This window comes from Strix uralensis, chromosome 6, assembly GCF_047716275.1.
Source record: "Strix uralensis isolate ZFMK-TIS-50842 chromosome 6, bStrUra1, whole genome shotgun sequence".
NCBI classification, from domain to species: Eukaryota; Metazoa; Chordata; class Aves; order Strigiformes; family Strigidae; genus Strix; species Strix uralensis.
The window spans coordinates 27,937,755-27,961,056 of record NC_133977.1 but is presented as its reverse complement, the minus strand read 5'-3'; the positions used below and the strand labels follow the sequence as shown (position 1 = coordinate 27,961,056).

Sequence of the window (23,302 nt, the reverse complement as noted above, 5' to 3'; positions counted from 1 at the left end):
TCCGCCAGGGCGCACGCGCGGGAGGGGGTTGCTAGGCGACGCCGTGGCGGCGGCGGAGGGCCCGAGGGTGGCCGGGCCGCGGCGGTAGCGGAGCGGGGCGAGGTTACTCCTCCCGGGGGGCTGGGGGCGGGCCTCGCCTAGGGTTTGCGTCTCGTCCTGCCGCGGGGGAGCGGGCGTGGAGCCGGCGGGTAGGGACAGAGCCCGGCGAGAGGGCCTGGGGGACACCCGCCCTGGGTGGAGCCCCGCGGGGAGGGGAAGCCCCGGCCCTTGGGATTTGGGATCGCAGAGGGTGCGGCCCTGTCTTCCCAGCACTGGCACTGTCCGCCTCCATCGCGGCTGGGGTTGGTGCCCCATGGCAGCCGGTGGCGGAGGGCGAGAGGAGCGCGGAGAGGGTGAAGTGCTTCTCCTCACCAGGCGTTTTGCCTCAGCAGCTCAGCGGCTCCAGCCTTAACGCCCACGATGGAGAAGTACCATGTCCTGGAAATGATCGGCGAAGGCTCCTTTGGGCGCGTGTACAAGGGGCGCCGGAAACACAGCGCCCAGGTGAGGAGAGGGGTGGCAGGGGAGAGGGCCGGGGGTCCGGTGTGTGGTGCCAGGGACTGATTTCCAATGGCTGTGGGGTTCCAGGGCCTTGTCAGGCCTTTGGGACTCAGCACTTACTCATTTTTCTGTTGATGTTCCTGGCCAGCTCCTGGTGGCACAGAGTCGTTCAGGTTCAAGGGACCTCAGGAGGTCTCCAGTCCATCCCCTGCTCAAAGCAGTGCCAGCACTAAATTCAGATCCTGGGAAACCTCAAGGACAAACACCCCACAGCCAGTGCTTGACTATACTTGGGATGAATGTTTTTTCTTATACCAAGTTGAAGCTCCCCTGTTTCAATTTGTAGTCCCTGTGTCATCCTCCCAAGTACTTCATCCCCCTCACCATCGTGGTGGCCTCTGCTATACCCACTCCAGCCTATCGATGTCTTTCTGGGCCAAAAACTAGCCACAATATTGGTCTAAGAAGTTCCAAATAAAGGGCAATAATCACCTCCCTCCAACTTCTGCCTGTTCATACAGCCCAGGGTGCTGCTAGTGCTCCTCACTGCCAGGGTCAGCTGCTGGCTCATGTTAGCCTGGCTGTCCACCAGCATCTCTAGGTCCTGTCCCATGTTTCTGACAGTCCTAGTTTTGTCTGTGCTCAGTGATTATATTTCTTTGCTCTAAATGCCAGTGTGCAAAGTACTGTGAGCACCTGTATCGATGTGCAAGGGCCTGTGGGGAGCCCCAGCTCCAAGGGATCCAGTGAAAAAATGTCTTGTTCAGTGTGCTTGGCTGGAAAATGCTGAGTCCCATTTGGGTTAAACACAGCCTCTGCCAGGGCGGGTAGGAGCCTGGTCTGATCCCAGCTTTGCCTGCTTTGAAAGGTGGTGGCCTTGAAGTTCATCCCTAAGGTGGGGCGGTCTGAGAAGGAGCTGAAGAACCTGCAGCGGGAAATCGAGATCATGAGAGGCCTCCATCACCTTAACATCATCCAGATGCTCGACAGCTTTGAGACCAACAAGGAGGTGAAGGGGACTACTCTGGGCAGATGCTTTTGCTTGACTGGGGCAGGGGAACAAGGGCTGGCCCCTGCTGTTGTAGGGACCTCTTTCTCAGGAGATGCTGGTGACACCCTCCCAGGGTCTGGTCAGTGATTTTCAGAGCCCTCCAGTATGTGCTATGTGGGGAGTCAGCACCTATCTGAGCTGTATGGCGTGCTAGGTTATATGCAGAAGTGAAGGAGCTGGGTGGTGGTGTGTGATACAAGAGGAGTGGTTTGGGATCACAAGGCGAGGGTGACTCTTCAGTCACCTCATCAATCTCTTCAGAGACTGGCTTTTCACTGATCTGAACTCTCATGGAGAGAGTATGATAAGAAAGGGCTGAAGACTGTATTATGGGACATGAAGGCATGAAATAAAGTAATTGGGTAGCAGATTCAAACCAAGCAGATTCAAACAACTCAGGGGAGTGATTCTACCCACTGGGCTTGGAAGTACCATAGTGGGTCTGTTCTGTCCTTCCCTCCTCCCTGGTTTCTGCTGGCTGTCTGAGATAAGGACAGCCCCAAGGCCTCTGCTAAGTGCCAGGCCCTCACTGCACTGCAGCCACGGGGGCTCTCTCCCATCCCAGGTCCAAGCCCAAGCTGATGGGCTGTGCATGATGACACCCCAGCATTTCCCTCAGATTTCCTACCTGTTCTGTCCAGGTCCCCAGGGCGTGGTGGGGCTGTGCCTGGGTGAGTGCCTGATCTCACCGTGCTGCTCCTTCCTCCAGGTCGTGGTGGTGACTGACTATGCAGAGGGGGAACTCTTCCAGATCCTGGAGGATGATGGCAGTTTGCCTGAGGACCAGGTAACTGTCACGGTGGTGGCCATGCAGTGTTTGCTGCAGGATGGAGAGAACAGGGTTCATCTGCCTACAGGCAGCGGGTCTCTGCTGTGGGCCAGGAGACATCAGGAGGGTAAAGTTCCTCCGGGGCTTCACCTGGCAGAGCTTCTGAAGGGGATGGAGAGGGGGTGAAGTTGCACTGACGAACAGTGGGAACCAGCAGGGACCTCAATTTCCCTGTTCCTTCTCCAAGGACCACAGCACCAGGATGCTGCCTCGGCCATTGGTCTACTCCAAGAAACTGCTGGCCCACAGCTGGGGCTGGTCCCTGCCCCAAACAGGGCAAGGGCAGGAGTGGGGGTACAGGGGGAGCCAGGCCGTAAGGGACCCCATGGTTGTGCCAGCTCGTGGCACCATGGGACACAGAGTGAGGTTCCTGTGTCTCCGGCAGGTCCAGACCATAGCTGCCCAACTAGTCTCTGCTCTCTATTACCTGCACTCCCATCGCATCCTGCACCGTGACATGAAACCCCAGAACATCCTGCTGGGCAAAGACGGTGTTGTCAAGCTCTGTGACTTTGGGTGAGTGCTGGGGGCCAGCTTGAGGGGGACATGTGGCCTTGGGGCAGCCAAGGAGTGTCTTGGGTGCTGTAGGGGAGGAGGAGGGAGTGTGGAAGGGGACCTGGATTCTGTGCATATTTAGAAATTGAGCAGACATGGGGGATTTTGGACTCCAGAGGGGAGAGGTGTCGGTAAACTCATAGGGATCTCCTTAGGAGCTGCAATGGATGTTCTGTGCTTTGCTCTGAGCAGGTTTGCCCGTGCCATGAGCATCCACACCATGGTGCTGACCTCCATCAAGGGCACCCCGCTGTACATGTCCCCTGAGCTGGTGGAGGAACGGCCATACGATCACACAGCGGACTTGTGGTCTGTGGGCTGCATCCTGTACGAGCTGTTCGTCGGCACTCCTCCCTTCTACACCAGCAACATCTTCCAGCTTGTCAGCCTCATTGTCAAGGACCCCGTCAAATGGCCCGCAGCCATAAGCCCAGTCTTCAAGGTAAGGGCAAAGGACCTGTCTGTGAGCTGAGATCCGTTAATGCTGTAGCAGCTTTGGTGTTGCATGCTGCCCTGGTGGGTCACTCTTAGGTTGTATGTCCCTTAACAGGGATTTCAGAACATAGGGAAGGGATGAGAGCTGGACCTCCTGGGAGGGGGACCCTTATCACTGCTGTCCATAAGCTGGAAAACTGGGGCTGACAGCAGAGAAGTGATTTAATGGGCTAAGAGGGGAAGTGTCTTCTCGTCTGTCCTAAGCACTAGAGCCAGTCCTTTCCCAGAGCTAGTCAGGGAACACAGGCCTCCTGGGTGCCTTCACTGGGGGAGACTGGTGGGTACACTGTCCTCAGTGGTGGGTGCCGAGCACGTGTTGGTGACCCTGGTGCTGTGCTGCCCTGTAGAGCTTCCTGCAGGGACTACTAATGAAGGACCCCCACCAGCGCCTGTCGTGGCCGGAGCTGCTCTCTCACCCCTTCATTGCTGGATGGGTTACTGGTGAGTGCCAGCTCTTTTTCCAGCAGTGGCCAGGTCCGTTTCCTCCTCCTGCTGCCTGAAGGCTGGGAGGACCACCCTGCCCTGCTATTTTTACTACCCTGGTCTTTGCCTCCCTCCTTTCAGCTTTCTCCAAGCCCTGACCCTTAGCTCCTGCCCCTGGGCTAGGTCTGGGTCCCCTAGGATTTTCCTGGGATCCCAGAGCCGATCCCAGGGGAGAGCTGCTGTTGAAATGCTCCCCTCGCCTCCCTAGTGATTGATGACACAGAAGAGCACGGGATCTCAAACCCCTTCACCACCAAGCTGTCCCCAGAGATGCAGGCCCTGAAGGAGCAGCAAGCCCGTTCCGTGGCCCCCAGGAGTGGCCAGTCCAAGATCCTGAGAAAGGCCTGGCAGAAGATGGCTGAGAAAAAGGTGGAGGAAAGTGTGGGATTCCCCTGGCTGTGTCCCACAGTCCGGGCAAAAGAGGGACACTGAAATGGGACCTGGGGGGGAAAGACAAGGTACATGGGTCAGGCTGGGGTGTCAGCCACATGCAAGGCAGGATGTGGGGTCCTCAGGGTGGTGGGGTCTAGGGGACTCATCTGGCTGTCTGAGTAACCCTGCCCTGACCAAACTTCTCTGCCATCACCCAGGGGCAACTGAAGGCAGGTGTTGCATCTATAAAGGACTCTGGCAAAGGATGCCCAGGACATAGACCCAGAGCAGCTCCAGGGAAGGCAGCCCTTGGGGAGGGGGAGCCACCAGCTGCCTCCAAGGAGAAGAACCCTGGTGTCTTGCAAGGAAAGAGCAGCACGGCAGAGTGGGAGTTGGAGGAGCCTCCTCCCAACCCACGGTGAGGGAGGGCTGAGACGGGGACAGAGGAAGAGGGGAAAGCAGGGTCATCCACTGACTGCGCTGTTTCCTTGGCCAGGGAGCACAGCATCACTCGAGACTACGAGCAGGAGTTTCCTGGAGCAGGTGCCCCTCTGCAGCCTGGTGCTGGCAGGGCAGAGCCCCGGGGCAGGCACAGCATTGAGGCCGTGGACCTGGAGAATGAGGTGAGACTGTGTCTTGTGGTGAGGACAGCAGGGCCCAGTCCCCAGGGGCTGGTACAGAGACCCCACGGCAGGCAGGGTCTGTGACACCAGTTCTCTCCCCTCTGTGGCTAGGAGCTGGAGAGTGATGAGGAGTGGCAGCACCTGATCGAGGCCACTGAGCCCTCGGCCATGCAGCTGAGCACACCGCTGAGCCTCCTGAGGGACCTGGCCTTCCGGCACCGTGTCCAGGCCCACCTGGCAGACTCTGTTCAGCAGGTGAGTGATAGCTGGCCCAGGCAACTACGAGTGGGGACATGGATGCCACCTTCTTCCCCAGGATTGGGATGGGAGAGTCCTCCGTCCAGCCAGCAAAAATATCCTCTGCTTCTCCAGGAACTGGAGCTGTCTCATGCACTTAGCTTGCCATCTGCTCCCCTGCTGTCTCCTGCCTGAATGTGTTGAAGGGCTGCCCCGTGGCTCATGGAGAGGCCAAGACCACTGCTGATCCTGAGTTCTTCTGGCTTCTCTGTGTCCAGGTGCTGGAAGGGATGCTGGAGGGAGCCTCCCGTCTCCGTCTAGTGCTCCGTGTCGTGGGCAACCTGCTGGCTACCCAGTGTGACTCTGAGCTGCTGGAACACTTCTGCCGAGAGCTGGGTGTGCCTCTGTCCCTGCTGTGTCTAGCCAAGCAGATCCTGGAGAGTGGTAGCATCAGGCAGGTGGGTGTAGGACCCCAGAGGAATTTGGGTTCCTTCCAGCCCTGCAGAGTGCTGGTGCCAAGGAGACCCTGGTGTCCTGCTGGAGCTGGCTCAACAGGACTGGTGCCTCTTCCAGGCACCCTTGAGAAGGGGGAGGTCCTGGCAGGGAAGGGTTGTGCTGTGGTGGTGTTGGGATGGCCACCAGACAATCCCCAGTTGCTGTTTCTTTCTGGATCCTGCAGCAGCCCTGGTGTATCACAGTGCTGACAGACCTCCTCATGGTGACCATAGTTCATTTCAGCAGTAAATGCAGCCTGGAGGAGAGTGAGCAGAAGGACAGGTAGGGACAACTCTCTGGGCTCTGCGGTCTCTTGTGGCCACTTTGGGGACCCGGCAGTAGGTGGGAGGGTGGTGTTCATACTCTGTGGTTGGAGCTGTCTCTGTGGGAAAGCATCATGGACTAAGTGTTTCGTGCCACGTCACCGCTCACAGAGGAGCGCTTTCCGTCAGTGGGACTAATTAAGGGGAAGGCACAGCTGACTAGAGTCCAGTTGTGCTGGCTGCTGACAGCAGCTCACAGTGCTAGCGTGTGCTGCCTGCTCCATTAGCCAGGGCCATGTGGGCCTGGCCAGATGCTGTCCTCACAGACAGAAGCCATGTTTCCCTGCTGTCCTTTGCCCCTGCTGCCTTCCCCAGCCTGCAGGCCTTCCAGGAGAGTGCTGGCTGCTTCCTAGCCCAGGTGCTGGAGCTGCTGGCTGAGCCAGGTGACAGCGAGATGAGACTCTGCCAGCAAAGCCTCCTGGTAAGGGTGCCCCTGTCTCCCTTTTCCCAACCCTCTTCTCCAGGGACAGAAGTTGTGGGGCTGGGCATGTGTGTTGGGGAGCTCCTAGCTGTGGGGTCTGATGCATTCTTGTCAGGGCAGGCTGTCTCATGCACTGGGGTTTTTGGGGGGGATCACACGATGAAAGGAGGTCTCTGAGGGGGCACCTTCCCTGGCTGTGCTTCCATGTGTACCCCTCTCTCAGCCAGCATGCAGCCACATGTGGCTCCCACACAGTAACCTGGCTGGAGAGGACACTTGGAGGTCCCTGAAACTCCAGCACATAAGTCCTCCCATCTCTGTGGTCCCCCCACAGCCTCCTCCCCCATTGTCCTTCTCTCTCCTCCCACCCTCAGTCTGCAATGATGGCAACCCCTGTGTCTCCCCCAGTGCTTCACCCTGCTCTGTGAGAGCCTGGATGCAACATACCCCTCCGTCTCTGCTCCCTTCTATGCCAGCCTGCGAGAGGAGCATCAGCCCCTGCTGAACAGACTCCTTCAGGGATCCATCTCAGAGCAGCCTGCTCTGCGAGGTAGCAGTGGTAGCAGCTCACCACCTCCTCCTCTCCCTCCTGCCCTTGGGCTCCCTCAGAGCACTGACTGCCATTGCAGTGCTGTTGGCTGGAGGAGGTGACTGAAGCTTATCTGCCCAAACCCCCTGCTAACCAGGGCTCTCCTCTCCCTCAATCCCAGATCTCACCCTCCTCATGTCTCAAGCCTGACTTTTTAATCTCTTGGCCTCCAACCCCATCCTGCTGCCCCTCAGCGTCCTTTACCCATAGCACGTTTCCTGAGCTCTGTCCCTGTGTGCAGGTGCAGCGATGGAGGCTAAGTCAGCCCATGACCAGAGCCCACATGTGGCAGACCTCTTCATGGCTGCATTGGCTGCTGCCTGCAGCATCCCCCTGGAGAGGAACGGCTGTCGGGAAGCCAAGCAGCAGGTCAGGCCAGCTCTCTTGCAGGGTGAGGAGGTGTGGTCCCCACAGGGGCAGCAGCCCTTTCCAGAAGGATTTCTTTTTCAGCAGTGGAGTGGCGGGCTGGGGTCCTCTGGCTTTGCTGGCTGCAGGGCTGGCATTTGCAGGCTGCTCCTCCCCTGCCAACAGCTGAGCTTTAGGAGTCTAAGGACTCCTCCTAAATCAATTAAGAGACTCACACTTAAGATCTGAACTGTGGGATGGGCTAAGTAAAGAACTAGGCAATGCAGAGAAAACATGAAGAATTCTTATATGACAGTGGTATGAACTGTAGGAAATCTGAAATTGAACAGACAATAAACAAGAGGGAAAACACAACTACAGATTTACATTTGATCCTTTAACTCAATTCTGAGTCAACAAGAAGGGAAGCAGAGGAGGAATCTCACCTTGCCCATCTCAGCTGTGGTACTGTGCATCAGTGCTATGCTGGGTCATGGCAGATGGGCATCCCTTTGTGAACACAGACAACGTGGGAGGCAGATGCCTTCTCTTATTAATTTGTTGCTAGCATTAAACTTCCTAAGTTTGTGCAGTGTTTCAGCTGTCCATGGTGCAATACAGGCTGATTTCTGCAGGTTGCTCAGGAGGTAGCTGAAAAGCTTATGGAGGGAGAGAGTCAGCAGCTTGGGAGACTGCTGGGGAGACTGGAGCACCCAAGCTGCTCTGTGAACGTGCTGAAGGTAATGGCCCCAGCCATTTACCTGGCTGTGCCCAGGGGTGCCTGGGCCTTTGGTCTGGGGTTAGGGGCATGGGGAAGGGGGAAGTGTGGGCTCAGCCCTCAATGACTCTCATCTCCCTGGTGTCAGTTGTTGGATAAATGAGCCACAGTAGCCATGGGGTGTGACTGGAATGGGCCTGGTCACTGCGTCCCAGGGGCTGGTGTGCATTTCTCCCCTCTGTCTTGCAGATCCTCTACGCTGGCTGCCATGCCAGCCTGAGCCTGTGCCAGCACCTGGGAAGGAGCCAACAACTGTGGGGCTCCCTCATGCAGCTCTTGAAGGGCGAGGTAGGACTGACCACAGCCACAGTGGTGGGGTAGGAGTGTGGGCAAGCACAACACATTCCTCTGAGCGCTGCCCAGATCAAGCTGGGGGGCACATGGGGAGAAGAGTTTGGGGGAGCTTAGTCTGTAGAGTGCAGTTCTCCTGCAGGCCCCAGAGACATCCCTTCCTCCCCTCCCAGCCTTGTTGTCCCCCTGTGACTCCTGCTCCCTTGGCAGGTTCCCATGGCAGAGGTGGTCCAGAGGGCAGCCTGTGAGGCCTCACTGTATCTGCTGGCCCTGCTCACCCTGCAGCTCCAGGCCTCCCCTCCCAGGTAAGCACTTGCTTTCGCTCAGGGATGAGAGGGGAACATGCCCTGCCCTGAACAGCCCTATGCCCTGCACCCTGCCCAGAGCTGGGCTCCTGCTCACACTGATCCCTCCAATCCCGACACACCAGCAGAGTGCTGGGCAGTGTGGGTGGGTGCTGAGGATATGGTGAGGACCCAGAGTGGACAAGGAGGTGCTGTGAACCAGGGCTCGCTCCTCCTGCAGGATGGCTATTTCCCAGCCCTGGGGGTATTTGAATGCTGCTGCTCTGTGGGATGTGAAACTGTGGGAACACAGTCCCTCTCCCCTGGTCCCTGTGTTTCAGGCTTGAGGAGGTGGTTACCATGGCCATGGATCTCATCACTCAGTCTCCTGTCGTCCCCCTTGTGGTAAGTCTGTCCACCCTGCTGGGGCCGTCGCTGAGAGCCCTGCAGAGCCCCATGTCCCGTTTGGGTCCTACTGTTGCTCACTCAGGGTGGGATGGGGGCAGGCGCAGCCCGGCTGTCCCTGCCCTGAGCCAAGGGATGAAGAGTCAGCAGTGAGCGGGCAGATGGAGAAGTCCCAAAAGTGCTGAGCTCTCCCTGTCCCACAGGGTGCTGCAGCATTCCTCCTGACACAGCTCAGTCAGCATGGGGTGGCCTTGGAGCTCAGGAGAGAAGAAATCCTACCGGTGGTGACAAACGCAGTGAGAGCACCTGCTGAGGTATGGGTTGGGGACAGAGGAGCAGGGGAGCCATGCTGTCACCCTGCTGTGAAGGTGTGCAGTCAAAGAGTGTGCAGGTGTGGTGCTGCTGCCCTCAGACCCAGCACCTAGCTCCAGCCTGTCCCCTACTCTCTCTTACAGCTGCAGCTCCCCCTGCCCATGGGTGCTGGTCTCTATGATGGGATCTTTTTCCTCCTGCTGAAGCTCCTTGCTCAGGTACCAGCCTGCCTATATCCCTCTGCCTGGTCCCTGCCAACAGATGTGGGGGCAAAAAGGCCTGAATGTGGATAGTTAATGGAGGCTGAGCCAAACCAGGGAACCAGGCAGCTTTGGCTGAGCTGTGTAACCCTGTAAAAGTCACCTAATGTCCCTGGGTTGTCTGTGGAGCTCTGGAGGGTTGATGGGAGGGTGGTGGGCAGGGAGGGATGATTTGTGGGTACATCAGAGTGAGAGAAGACAGAGATACCCAGGGACTGGCAGTGTTAGCAGGCGCAGCAGGGCTGCCAGGTGCCTGGCCCCCTCTCCTCCCCCTGGGCCATGTCTGTCCAGCCCTGACCTCCCCAGCACCAGGGGGCTGGCAGGGACTGGGGAGCTGTGGGGGACCAGGATGCCCCCCAACACCTGTCTCCCCATCTTTAGGAGGACGTGGCTGTGGAGCAGGGCTTTGCCACCTCAGAGCTGTGGAGTGTGGTGTGGCATTGTGTTGCTGCGGTGCTTCGCGTGGGCAGCGACAGGGCAGCAGGAGACCCCCCAGGGGCAGACCGCCCCACGGCAGAGCCAGACTGGAACCTCCTCTCCCCTCAGGGTAGGAGCTTCCGGACAGCAGGGCATCTGCTGTGAACCCCACTCCGCATCCTGCTCTCAGACTTGCCCGTGTCTGTCCCCATCAGCATCTGGTCCCTGAGGCCAGAGGGCTCACAGGGCTTTTCTTGAGGATTGCTGTTGTCCTCCGGGAAAGAGAGGTCTGGGCTGGCCCATGCTGTGCCCCATCGGCAGCAGCCCAGCTGAGTTGGCTGGGGAGGAACAAGAAAGGGTGTCTTTGCTGCAGGGGAACGTCCACCCTGTCGGATGTGACCACCATGAGTGGAGATTGGTCTGGTCTCAGGCAGGGGAAGCACAGAAGCAACCCCAGAGCAGCCTTGAGGCAGTACAGGCAGGCAGAAGAGTGGACACTTCTCAGCCTTCCCTAGCTTTGCCCCTCTGCTGTGCCATTCCCCCTGCAGGCACCCTGCTCTTTCTCAGCCTGGCCCTCTTTGTCTTCACTCGTGAGTCCCACCGGTGCCTGCCTCAGCTCACCCAGTCCCACGGTGTCCTCATGGTGACACTGAAGAGGCTGCTGTCCCCTGGCTTCCTGGCATGCCTAGCACAGACGTAAGTTTGGGGAGGGCTGAAGTGGGCAGAGCTCAGCCACAGAGTGGGGCATGGACATGAGCACACAGAGGGCCAAGAAATTCCTGCCCTGGCACCTGCAGGGCACAGCTCACCTGCTTTGTGCCTGGGGAATGCTCTCTGCCGCTTGCCTTGATATTTTTCTGATTGCATCTGTAATACGCCCTCTCTGTTTAACAATTCAGGCGAGCAGGAGAGAATGGGGACCCTGAGCTTGTCCCAGCTGTGGTGGTCCAGGCCTGCCAGCTCCTCTGTTTCCCTTTTGCCCTGGATGTGGATGGAGACACCTTAGCATTGGTCGTGGAGGCTGTGAGAGATGCCCAGATCCCTGCCCAGCTGCTGCAGGTACCCTCTTGGCCCTGCATTTCTCTTCCCACCCCCCGTACTGTGGAGACACCTCCCCACATTGCAGCCCCCTGTGGGTGGCACCACCTCACTCCGTGCTGGTGATTTCTGCCCACACAGGGACATCACTTGGGTGCCGTGCAGCCCTCAGAGCAGCTGGGCCGGCAGCTGAGCTCCGCTCTGACCTGCTCGCAGCCTTCGGTCACTGCTTGACTTGGTCCACACGTGAGGACAGCGCACTCAGCGCCGCTCTCTCTCCTCTCTCCTTAGGTCTGCTCTCACCATCTGCCCTTCTCGTACGCTGAGCTCCCCATGAGCCTCTTGTGCCACCTCGTTGTGTCTGATGAGCAGGTCATAGACCAAATGGTGAGAGAAGCTGCTGCCTCAGAGTACGTCGTTGCCTTCTTGACGTCTGCCTTGTTTTCAGACAGCCTCACGCTCACAGCTGACCTCCTGTCTCTCTTGACCCATGTGGCCCGGGCCTGTCCGGAGCACCTGCCCTTTCTCCAGAGGATCCTGAGGGGCTCCAGTGTGGCCGACCAGCCACTGACCCGCCTGCTCGGCCACCAGCGACACCTGATACGGGCCAAAACCTGCAACCTGCTGGGCAATCTGCTCCGACACGGCCACGACTTTCCCCAGGCACTGCAGAGCCAGCCCGCCTTGCTGGAGAGCCTGCTGGGGTGCCTGGCGGACCAGGAGGAGAGCGTGCGCAGGGCAGCCAGCTTCGCGGTGGGCAACGCTGCCTACCACGAGTCCTGCCCCGCCGGGACCCTGGGCAGGGCCGTGCCCAGCCTGACGCGGCTGCTGAGCGACGTGCAGGCCAGGACGCGCTGCAACGCGGCCTCGGCCCTGGGCAACCTGGGCCGGCGCTGGGCGGAGCTGGGGGACCTGCTGATGGAGAGCAGGGCCCCCCACCTCCTGCTGGAGGTGGCCTGCGGGGACCTCCGGGAGAGCGTGCGGGAGGGAGCCCTGGTGGCGCTGCGGGCCCTCAGCCAGCACCCTGGGATACAGCAGGTACGGCACGGGGACCTCGGCTCCTTTGTGGGCCCTGTGGGGACAAGGGGCCAGGCTGGCAGGTGACTGCCATCCTTCTCTTTGCTCTGCAGGTCCTGCTGTCCCTCAGAGCCGCTGAGAAGCTGGCCGTGCTTGCCAGCAGTGGCCTGCAGCCCACTGTTGGTGGCAACCTCCGGCCGTCTTCTGCCCGGCACTGCAAGAAGCTCCTCCGCCTCCTCACACCTCTGCGCAGCACCAGCGGGAGCGGCGCTGGAAACACCCCCGGCCCCCCAGATCCCGACAGGTCTGTCGCCCTGCACCAGCGCTGAGGGCTGACGCCTGGGCACAGCCTGGCGCTGGGACAATCGCTTTCCTTGTCCTCCTCGGGCTCCAGCTCTGACCTTCTGCCAAAGGGGGGGAGCCCTGCCTGGACAGCTTTACCCCGGGGGTCGTCCCCGTAGAAATCCGTTCCTGGAAAAGTGCCTGTAGTCTTCAAGAAACCACCTCTCCCGGGGCTTCGCTCCTCCGGCCCGGGACAGCCCCACGGCGGGTGCCGTGCCGAGGCTGTTTCCCCACCGGACCGCTAGGGGGCGCCGCGCTGCACGCCGCCAGGCGTAGTCCGGCGCGGCTCGCGCGGTGGCTGCCGGGAGGTGTAGTCACGTGGCGGCACCGCCCCGGATCCCCATGGTAACGGCGGGCGGTGCGGCGGCGGCGGCGGCGCGGCGGGGCCCGGGGGGCGCCGTGCTGGGCGGTGAGTACGGGAGGGGCGGGCCCGAGGGTGCCTCCCCTCCAGAGAGTGGGGCCCTTCCCCCCTGTGGGGAGTGCGTCCCCCCCCCACCTCCCCGGGTGCCACCTCCACGGTTCCCTCGGGGCCTGGGGCCCTTAGTCCCGCCCGCTGCCTCCCCATCCCCGCCTCGGCGGGGTCACCGGCCCTCCCTGCCCCACGGCCGTGCCCTTGACACGCACCCGGTCTGTGCCCGCGCCCCGAGGAGGCACCTTGCCCAACCCCAGGCCTTCCCGCGGGGGCTCACTGTGGCCCTACCCTGCGTCGCCTCGGGGTGCGCCGGCCCGGGCCCGGGCCCGGCCCCGTGGGGCTGGGGAGGCGACACGGGGATGCTCTGCGGCGGGACGTGCTGGGGACGGCGTCCTGGCTAGCGCTCCCGGGACAGGATGGAGCATCCCAGTGGCGTCTTTGGCCTCAAAGACTCTCACCTGAAGAGATGAGAAACTGCATGTTCCCCGGGCGTGTGCCAGGGAGGACGAAGAGCTGGCTCCCCAGCGAGCCTCTCCAACGGCACCAGGAGCTGGAGTTGACCAGACCCGAGCAGGGCACTGTAACAGCCTGGCTGTTAATCCTTCCACCAGGGTCTTGGCTTGGCTGCTCTGGTGTCGTAAAAAGGAGCTCGTGGGTCTGAAAGGTGAATGGCAGAGCTGCAAGAAGAGTTGAGACAAGGCTGAAGAGTTTCCTGAATGCCTCCAGGATCTGGGCTGGGAATGAGGGGTACAGGAGTGAGGAAGGCCTGTAGTGGTGTGCCAGCCTGCTGTCTCTCTGCCCGTCCAGGCTGTGGATATCTCCATTCAGCCCCACAGCTCCACATCAAAACTCTCCCTACGTGACTCCACGCGATGTGGCTTCTCTTTCTCATTGCTGTGTGCTCCTCTCTGAGCAGCCATGTGACGTCTGGTGGCTCCTAGGCAGTCTGGGGGAATGAACAGCTAGTTGTTGGTCTGATTACAGTTTTATCTAGTAATTTTTCTTTGACTCTTAGTGGTTGTACCCATTAGATAGTGACACTTGTCTGTCCTTGCATTGCTCTCTTGCTGCAGTCCTTAAGTTTTGTACTAGGCAAACTTTGTTGATGACAAATTGGCCCCTTCTGCTCTTTGGTCATGCCTGGGGCCCTTCTCAGCATAGCAGGGATCGCATTGCAAGGAGGATGCGACAAATGCCACTGTCCCCAGATAATGATGTCTGCATGGAGATGTCATGTCACCAATGCAGGTCGGGGCTTTGGTTGCCATACAGGCCTGGCCAGGTGCCATTCCTTGGCATTTCCTGGGTTCCTCCCCTGCAGCAAGTCTGGGAGTATTTGGCAGCTTCTTCCCAACCTCAATCTCTGTTTCAGCTCCACTCCTGAGCTCTGAGAGACTGTTGTGTGGAGTGAGGTTGTTGCAGTGCCTCCAGAGGAATATTTCCCACCCTGGTCAACACATGGAAGAGTCCTCATCACATACTGAAGGACAGACCTCGGAGCTTCTTCCAGTTCCAGATACGTTTTAGAAGAATGTATCAAGAAAAGGGGACAGATAAAGAATTGATGTGTTTTGAACTAATGAACAAATTCTTGTCTCCTTGCTATGTGTTGATATTTTATACTTGTTCCACTCACCCCAAGTCTTCCACTTTTATTTTATTTCTCTGCCAAAGGCTGAGAGTGTGGCCAGGCTGCCTAAAACCGTAGTGATCTGTTCTGACTGCCCATCGGTTCCTGTGCTGGTGGCCAAGCTCTCCCCAGGTCTCACTGCGTATTTCTCCTGTGCCTTTTCTCCCATCGTGAAGCTCAGTTGAGAATGCTATCCCTTCGGTTCGTGGTCTGCTCAGATCTGCAGGAAGGTGCTTTAGACCTCCACACTGAAAGGCTGTAAAACACCTCATGCTTTAGCTGGTTGCTTTTAACCTAGAAGCATTTCCCTACTCTAGTTTATGTTGCAGTACAACTGCTTCTGTAGCCCAGATAATGAGAAAATATGAATCAAGGATGTGAGCAAGGGCAGGGATTTCCCAGCTCCGTTGCTGAGGAAACAGAGCTGCATGGTCTGCTGTTGCTGTGTGGTGGGTCCCCTCTGGTGGCCTGGGGACCCTTGTCAGGGCAGAAGAGTTGATACTCTTCAATAGTGATGGGGACTCCACTCTCTGGACCCTTTGTCCTTTGGTGTGGTCCATGCACTCTGGTCACAGCCACATCAGCCCGCCTGGGACAAGTGCTGGGCCAGCCCTTTATTTTAGATGTCCCTGGTTGTGCTCTCTCCATGGCAAAGCTGCAGCCCTGGATTTTCTGCCTAACCCCGCTGGAGCCCCTCACCTTGTCCAACACTGCTCCGACACCCTGAGAGTGGTGAGAAAGTCCCCTGTGAGCTCGAACGCATGAGCCTTCAGTCCCCAGCCCAGCCCATGTGTGCGCGGAGGGAGGCATTTACTGCGGTGCAGAGTGAGGCGGTGGCTGGATTCCAGCTCTCCCATGGCCTGGTCCAGCACCCTGCTGCCCGTAAGGTCTGCCAGCCTTGGGAACGGGAGTGCCTTTCTTGCAGGGCAGCGCTCTGCATAGTTGAAGGATCATTTTGGGCAGCCATGCACTTCTCATGCCTTCTCTGTTCAGCGTGGAGTAGAGTTCAGCACTGCAGCCATTGAATTGAAATTACTAGCCCCAGCGCAAAGGCCGGGCGCGAATGTAATCCTGGGATGCAGATGGAATTTGCTGACGCATCCCCACAGTGGGTGGTTTCTCAGGGGTATCTTTTTTTTTGACCTGAGTGGCCAATCAAAAACTTGGAGTCTTGATTAGGAAAGAAACAGGTCGTCACCCTGTGCCTGTTTTTGCACCCAAAATGTGGTTCTGCAGCTGAGAGGGAGCAGTGATGCTTAACTGCGTGGCAAAGCAGCATGCCAGGCTGTCGGTCCCTGTGTCACTGGCATTTCTGTGGTGGCTGAGCTGTTTCTGAGCTGTCTTGTCCTCATGGATGTCTTCTTATAGCCAGCAGGACCCTCTGCTCTTCAGCTTGAACTTGCGGGTGGTCTTGGGTGGTGCTTTGTCTTGGTGTGTGACTGCACTTGAGGCCACTTGTTTCCCGGAGCTGATGTAGGTGAGGGTTGTTTCTGTGCTGTTAAACACAAGAGTTTGTACCTAACTACCAGGTGTAAGAGCAGCTTCAGGCACTCTCAGTCAGTTGGTTTCAGATGAATGTGCTTCATCTTGTTGAATTGAAGGGGTACAGACCCTTATTTTGAAATGTATATTGGTTTTAAAACCTGTTTATTTTGTGTTGTTGTTAACTTGCTTGTTCGAGCTTTAATCAGAAGCCCCAGAGCTGCAAGTGAGGAACTTGGTGTGAACTCAGGTGTCATTTAGAAAAAGATGTTTTCCTTTCTAATCATAAAGAACAGAAATTGCACCCTGCAATGGCATAGAAAACGATAGCAAATCACAGTTGCCTGACTCCCTGCCCCCCTTGCGACTTTGGGCTGCGTGAGGCTGACAGCACATTATCAGGTCAGCCTGCAGCTCATACATTTGCAAGCTCTTGTTATTTTAAGCATGTCACCACAGCTGCGTTTAAAATAACCTCCCCAGCCAAACTCATGTGATGGAGGGATGATGTGCACGCCCGGGCTCTTAGGGTCTCGTCCTTTCTTGTTAGAAATGGGTCTGCGAGGAGCTGCTGCTGCCATTAGAGGAGCACATGCCGCAGGGAGGCTTGGGCTGCAAGAAGGGACTTCCACTGACGCTTGGTGGGGTGTGCACGGGCTGGGGCGCGTGGTGGCCCCTGCGCACCTGTGATGTGACATTCGTAAAGGCTGTGGCAGTGCTCCAGCTGACGTCCCGAAGCTTGCGAGCAGGCTGCGCGATAATAAAAGGTGCTAGCGAAATAGTTGTAAGCAAGTGCAGCTGTACGGTCACTCCAACAGTGACAACTTTGACCTCTATATTGTATGTCAATAAGTCCAAGCCAAAATCCATTAATTACTAGTAATGATGTTTGGGTTTGTCTTCCAGCCTGGCCAGTTCACCCTGGGCTTTTCCCAGCTCATGTTTCTACAATAAAATTTCCAAGTGTAGTTTTATTGCTGTTGCAAGCAACAGAACGGACTCCTGCTCCTTTGCCGTAGGGTTGGGTTGGCAGAACTAAGAATTGCATCAAGCCGTGACCTTCCTCCACCCCAAAACTCTGACTGAGTCAAACGTAAAGGGGAAACTTCCCTGACTGGTAACCAGCGGGGATTTACCTTGGGGGAGGTGACGTGGTTCGTGCCCAGAGCCACGGGGACATGGCAGCTGCTGTCCTGTCGTGCCCACAGCCTGGCATGTGAAGGTGCCTTTGTCTCTGCCAGTTCTCCTGGATGTTCAGCAGCTGCTTTGCTGAGTTGTCCTTGCAGCGAGGACAGGAGCTGGTTTGCAGAGACACATCAGAAGTGGCTGTGCTGACACGCAGGAGGTGGGACAGGAGCGTGGACGGGGGAGGGACAGGCACCATAAGCTGGCGCTTCCAGTCTCTGTGTATCCTGACCTGTCCCTAGTGGGGACATGTTCTTCCTTCCATCCTTCCTGGGCTCCTGTGTCTCCACTGGGAAACAGCAGTGGTTACTAGCCATCGGCCGGCACAGTCCTCGCCTGGAAGCTGTACAAAAGGCCCTGACACTTCCTTCTGCAGCTGCTGCTTCCAGTGCACCCCTGCCCCGGCCCAGCTAGCCGCTTCTACGGCTCTGCAGCAAAACTGTTCCGGAGAGGGGCAAGCTCGGCACGTTCTCCCTCTGCCGCTGCAGGGCTGGGGACCAGCCCTAGCCAAGCAGGTGGTGGCAGCTAAGCTACCACTGTGCCTGTACCCGTGCTGGTCACATGTATGCCACTGTTGTCGCTCCAGAGCAGGGTCACACAGGGCTTCTGCTGGCATACTCACACCTGTGTCTAAGCTGGCTGTAGGATTCACATTCCTTGTTACAGCTTCATTAGGCCAAATCACTTTTATTTTTACAGCAGGATGATCCACTGATAGGTGTAAAGCTGGGTGGAGATGAGACACAGGTGGCTTTCACTGCAGGCGGGTTTTGCAAGGTCATTCAAAGCCGGGTGAGAGCACAGGCAATGGTCAAGCTGGCAGCACTTGTGGTGATGCTGCAGTGACAGGCCCCTCCAGGCAGGGACATCGGGGACACTTTCATTCACCTTCTTGTATTTTTTTTTTCTTTTTTACATCTACGTTTGCTGGTGTGGTGGGGTTGCTTTGTGGTTCGAGTGTGCTTTCAACACAGGTGGATTGGTGGAGGGAACGGTGTGCGGAAGCTGAGCTTTGCTCGGTTGTTTACTGGGGGAAACTTGAGCTGGGCGAGTGGCGGCATCTGAGCCACAGCCTCTTCGCTCTGTGCTAATCGCTGTGAATGTCGCAACACAGCTGGGTTTGCTGCTGGGCACAGATTGGGTAGCAATCAGAGAGTGTGGTACAGCTCAGTTGTACATGCGTGGGATTCCCTTCCCCAGGGCTCAGACCCCCTCTGGGCTGCAGCTTGCAGAGGGACACAGCCACCTCGCCCTCACTGGGAGTGCTCAGTGTGGCTGTACAAGCGCGAACGAGTGTTGCAGCCATGGGCATGGAGCAGAGCTGACCCCTTCCATACTTCCTTGCAGAGCTTGTCAGGGCAGCAGCTCTCCTTGAGGATGTATAGCTCCTATGGGATCTTATGTGGGACGTTCCCTCCTTGTACAGCCTCCAGTTGGAATGCTGCTGACCTGGTGTGCACTGGAGACTGGGGCCTGATTCACAGGTTGAGGTCTGGCAGATGTAGGTCTTTGTGGGGTGTGGGTCTGTCTGACCAGCCCTGTGCTGGGTGTGAGCCACTGTCATGGCACTACAGAGCAACCTCGGGGTCTCCTAGCTACACTTGAACTGCTGTAGCCAAGGCTTGATTTTCAGATAAGAAAGGAATTTGTACGTGTATTGCAAGAAAACCAAGAGGGTGATGGTTGATGCTCTGCTTACCCTTCTTTTTATACTTTTTTTAAATATGCAAGCTTGTGAAAGCTGGAAGGTGGAAGAGCAAGCCAGCCAGCCTGCCTGCTTGGGATACAAATTCCTATCGCGGCTGTATCCAGGGCTCCTCCAGGCATGTGTTAAAGCAAGACAGAAATCTGGCGCATGGTTTGTTTTCTCTTTCCCTTCTCCCCAGGCACGAGGATCTTCAGGCATGGTGCAATAGTTCATTTTAGGAAGATTCAGGACACCTGTGTCTGCAGCTCTGTGATCTGCCAGTTGCTCCTTGCAAGAGACTTTTCTGTAGGACTGCAATGGGGGAGGAACATGTGTGTGCCAGTCTCTGCTGGAAACCGAGGTGTTGATGTTAGAACAGCCCTGTGTTTGCTCCTTTCTGCCTTCTCAGTCCTGAGCTCTTTAGGATGCCATCAGCCCTCACTGAGCTTTGCCATGGGGTTACAAAAGTGAGAAACATGTTCCTTTTAAAAGGAAGGGCTGAGGTTCTCGCCTAGTTGTGTGACCTTGGGAGTTGACTTTAAGGAGTGGGGAGAAGAAAAAGAAGCAGACATTTTGGGGCTTGTGGTGGGGTCGAGAGAGCTGGTGGTGGAACACACGGTGCAGTTTGGAGACACAGAACTGTGGGAGTGGGCTCTGGCTGCCATACCGGGACCAAGGCAGATGGGCAGGCGGCCTCTCCGGCGGCCTCTCCTCGCAGCTGGGTCTGCTACCTCATGGCCCTGGCTGGCAGCCAGGCACACCTACGCATTTGCAGGGTACAAGCTTTCCTGAGGATGGTACTTTTCCCAGGGCCCTCACTAAGTTGTCCTTCACATCCTCTGGTTTCATGTGAGGCACCAGCTCTTCCACTGACTTGTTCCCAGGATGCTCTTGGGGAGCTCAGCATCTCCACAGAGACGTGGTTTTTCTTCCTGCAGGGAAAGCAGCTCACCCTGCTTCCCTCCTGGGGCACTGGGCTGGGTGTTTTGCCCTGCCAAGGGTACCAGGGCCTTTCATATTGTTGTCTTGTTTTAGGTCAGTGAAGATGCTGCTGTAGATGACTGACTCGCTCGTGCCTTATGTGCTATGGCTCTACATGGCCTCTGCAGGAGCAGAACGTGCTAATCTGGGCCCTAAACAGGAGAAGAGCATCGGGCTCAAGTCAGGCACCCTTCTGACAGGGAGAGCTCAGCCACGCCAGGCCTGGCACCTCGCACAGCAGCAGGCGAAACCCATCTGGAATTTAGAGAAGTATGTGAGTGCTTTCCAGCATCGTGGCCTGCTGCCCTCAGGGATCCCTCTGCAGCAATCCTGCTTCCTGTGCCCACCATCACTATGCCACGCACACCCCAGTGAAGACACCCTCCCGAGCCTGCCCGTGGCCCAGCCCTGCCTGGACCTGGGCGGGAGCACTCTGCTCCACCGACGCTCCTGTCTCACACGCAAACCCTACGGGTTTCCTTTCCGAAGCTCTCCGGACACTGGCTCTGCCACGGGAAGGGTGATGTCTTCCTTGGTGATGGAGCCCTGCCTGCTGCCTGCGCTGGTGGAAGAGCACTCTGGGTCTGGGGTCAAAGGCTCTGCCCTCAGCTCAAGTCAGCAGGCTTCCAGCTCCTATAGACCAGTGCTCAATAATAACTCCTTCCTACGGCCAAGCAGTGCTAAAGTGCCTTTGCTGCAGTCACTGGAGATGAAGAAAGTGAAAAACACCCTGAGTTTCCCCGCTGCCTCATGGCCCCACTCTGGGGATGATGGAGACAGCTCCCCGGGCAGCCTGGTCAATGGAGCAGTGAAAAGCAGCGACCTTGTGTTGGAGGAAACCGTGATCCCCTCCCCGACCCTTGTGCCCAGCAGTGCGATCCTCAGGGAGGACCGGTGCTTGCAGGAGAACACTGAGAGGAGAGTGCATAGCTTGAAAGAGAAGGAGCCGGAGATCAGCCTCACAGAGACTGTGCAGCAGCAAGCCAGACAGACTGCCACGCTCAATGGCTTTGGACACGAAGTCGAAAGCTCTGGCCTTACAAACATGGGCAGCCTGTCCGACTGGAAAAGCAGGTGGGGGCAGCACATCATAGCGCAGCTCACACCAAAAGAAACCATCGCTCCTCTGAACTTGGAGCTGGGTAGCCATCGCCTTAACGGTAACTCGAGCCTTATAGGCACCGATAGTGCCATCGTCTGCACTAAGCGTATCAGCGTCCATCTCTTGGCCTCGCGCGCTGGCTCTCCCAGCCGCAGCGCCGACTGCCAGCTTGTGAGCATGCTGAGCCCCCATGGCGGGGACCAGGTGGCGAGAGCAGAGCCTCCGCACCTCGCTGCTGTCTCCGAAGTGGCAACTCAGATGTCCACCATCCAACTGGAGAAAGAGGCTGTGCTCCCAGGAAACCTCGAGTAAGTAGAGCCAGGAGGAGGGAGGCCCTGTCGGGATGGGCTGGGCTGGCTGTAGTGTCTCTGTGTGCTGGGAGAGGATGCACTGTGGGCGCTACAGGGGTGGCCATAAGGATAACCATGGGCTGCATCCCTGAGCAAAACCCATCTGTGGCATCCTGGTGCAGGGGGAGCCTTCCTGCCACCCCCAGCTTGACGCAGGCACTCAGGGTGGCTCCGAGCCCTTCCACCTTCTCCTTCAGCCACAGTGTGGAATTGCTGTATGCAGCCACAGTGAGGAATTGCTGTGTGGCATTTCTAGCTCATTCCCTGCACAGTCACGGGGCCCTGCCTGCTGTGGCAGGCTCTGCATGTATGTTGAGTGAAGCCTGCTGTTGAGCCATGTCCAGCAAGGCTTTCCTGAGCAGAGACATGGGTTCCTAAAGGAATGCAGAGCTGGCGCAGGACAGGGAGGGTGCAAGGACATGGAAGTCCTGCTCTCCTGCTGGGAGAGGGTGTCCTTTTGCCTCTTTCTTTCTGGATGCTCTGGAAAATGTTCCCTCTTAGGGTGCCCTGGGGCCTCTCCATCTTGCTAGCTTGAGATGAGTGCTTGTACATCAGCACTGGGGAGGGCAGTGCTGTCACCCCCTGCCCACATTATCTCATGCTGCCTCATGGGCTCCTGGTCTTCTGGCCCCAGAAAGCATGTGCCACTCCTTCTATTGGGATGTCCTTTGTCCCAGTGTCACTGCTGAACAGTCACCGCTGGAGCTGAGCCATCCCCAGGATGAAGCAGAGGAAGAACTTCCTGATGACCTGGACGAGAGCTGTAGCCAGGAGGAGGATGAGGACAGTGAGTGCTGGTTCCCTGGGGAGGGCTGTGCTCTGTGCCTCAAGTGGGGAGTGTAGGGGCCATCTGGGAGCTGGGGGGTGAGAAAAGCTGCCCTCCTGTCTTACATTCATGCTGTCATTTCAGGATGACCTAGAGATTGTGCTGAATCCAAAAACGATGTTGCAGCAAGGAGGAGCTGCATGGGTTCCCCTGGGGAGCAGGCTAGGGTTCACCACTGTCCTGCTCCAAAACATACCCATCTTCGCTCTGTGCAGGGCTGTCAGCTCCACCCCCTGCTCTGCCTTTTATGCCACCGATTAGTGGGCAAAACTCAGGGTCCAAAGATTCAGGGCAGCTGGGAAGGGTCTGTCCCCTGGGGCATTTGTTTTCTCTCTTCCCTTCCTAACTCTGTGTGCATTTGTTCCACACGGAGACAAAACTTGGGTCTGTCTGCTCCTGCAGGTGACTCTGATGCTTCCTCTGTTGCTGGCGTGTCATCCAGTGGCTCTGTGGCTCTTGTATCCAGGTTAGTATCTGTAAATAGTGCATTGGACTTGGCATCTTTGTCCAGACTTGTCTGTCTGCCCTCCTTGGTGACAGAGGAGAGCTGTAGCATGTAGGGGAATGGAGTGAAGGTAACAGGCTTCCCAACCAAAATGAGCTTCCTTGCTACCCTGCAGACCAAAGCTACCTCTCTTGCTATGGACAGCAGCCTGCGAAGTGCTGAGGGTGCATCCACCACAGTGAAACAGGGGTCTTAATTTCACTGCCAGTGCCAGTTGCTGGGTTAGGTTTACTGGATTAAATTGTGCTCTTGCAGTGTCATTATCCTGCAGATGAAGCAGAGTGGAGGCGTCCTGGGATGGAGATTGCAAAAGCTTCTTGGGGTCTTGTGTCTCAACACTGCATCCTAGAAATGAGTCCTGGAGCCTGGGTTTTTCTTTAGCTTTTGGAAGGAGGTTCTCTGGGGAGGATTGGTCAGCCTGTGCTCATCTGAGCCTGCCTCCGTGATGCCTGGCAGACCTTTGTGGGACCCATTCTTGCCCTCCAGCAACGGGAGCTGGTCTTTGCAGCTGTGCTGCCCCCTGCACCAGGGCTGCCTCGGGCTTTGCTGTCTGCCCAACAATTTGCTGCTTTTCATCATGCCATAACTCACCTGGGAGACGAGAAAGGCTTCCTGCGAGCAAGTGTTGAACCTCGGGGTG

At 57.5% G+C, this 23,302-nt stretch overlaps 2 protein-coding genes across 10 annotated transcripts in view; both read left to right on the top strand.

The window, feature by feature from the left end:
* The first annotated feature begins 18 nt into the window (after positions 1-18).
* Positions 19-14,515, top strand: STK36 (serine/threonine kinase 36). 8 transcript variants are annotated; one of them, XM_074873440.1, is made up of 27 exons: positions 19-102; positions 432-543; positions 1,409-1,549; positions 2,301-2,378; positions 2,806-2,936; positions 3,168-3,417; positions 3,818-3,911; positions 4,162-4,322; positions 4,544-4,743; positions 4,822-4,948; positions 5,060-5,203; positions 5,464-5,643; positions 5,865-5,962; positions 6,319-6,424; positions 6,833-6,974; positions 7,255-7,382; positions 7,994-8,098; positions 8,326-8,424; positions 8,638-8,732; positions 9,053-9,116; positions 9,320-9,430; positions 9,572-9,646; positions 10,070-10,235; positions 10,654-10,801; positions 11,005-11,164; positions 11,435-12,181; positions 12,274-14,515. In XM_074873440.1, the coding sequence occupies exons 2-27, from the start codon at positions 460-462 to the stop codon at positions 12,487-12,489; spliced, it is 4,050 nt and encodes a 1,349-aa protein (XP_074729541.1). In that variant the 5' UTR covers positions 19-102; positions 432-459; the 3' UTR covers positions 12,490-14,515. The 8 variants fall into 8 exon arrangements, with proteins under 8 accessions (XP_074729541.1, XP_074729543.1, XP_074729542.1 ...); XM_074873442.1 differs by having other exon boundaries at positions 21-84; XM_074873441.1 differs by having other exon boundaries at positions 33-188.
* The window catches only part of TTLL4 (tubulin tyrosine ligase like 4), a 27,406-nt gene continuing 16,619 nt past the window's right edge, over positions 12,516-23,302 (top strand). Inside the window, exons 1-4 of one of the 2 annotated variants that reach the window (XM_074873450.1) lie at positions 12,516-12,911; positions 19,934-21,289; positions 22,009-22,118; positions 22,560-22,623. In XM_074873450.1, the coding sequence (XP_074729551.1) occupies positions 19,956-21,289; positions 22,009-22,118; positions 22,560-22,623 (1,508 nt within the window). In that variant the 5' untranslated portion in view covers positions 12,516-12,911; positions 19,934-19,955. Of the gene's footprint in view, positions 12,912-14,639; positions 19,262-19,933; positions 21,290-22,008; positions 22,119-22,559; positions 22,624-23,302 lie in introns of those variants that run through there. The other variant, XM_074873449.1, reaches the window with a different exon arrangement.

Coding starts and splice junctions, on each gene's coding strand:
- STK36 (XM_074873440.1), top strand. CDS start 460: ATGGAGAAGTACCATGTCCTGGAAATGATCGGCGAAGGCTCCTTTGGG. Junction 3,912..4,161: donor CATTGCTGGATGGGTTACTG/GTGAGTGCCAGC, acceptor TCGCCTCCCTAG/TGATTGATGACACAGAAGAG. Junction 6,975..7,254: donor AGAGCAGCCTGCTCTGCGAG/GTAGCAGTGGTA, acceptor CCCTGTGTGCAG/GTGCAGCGATGGAGGCTAAG.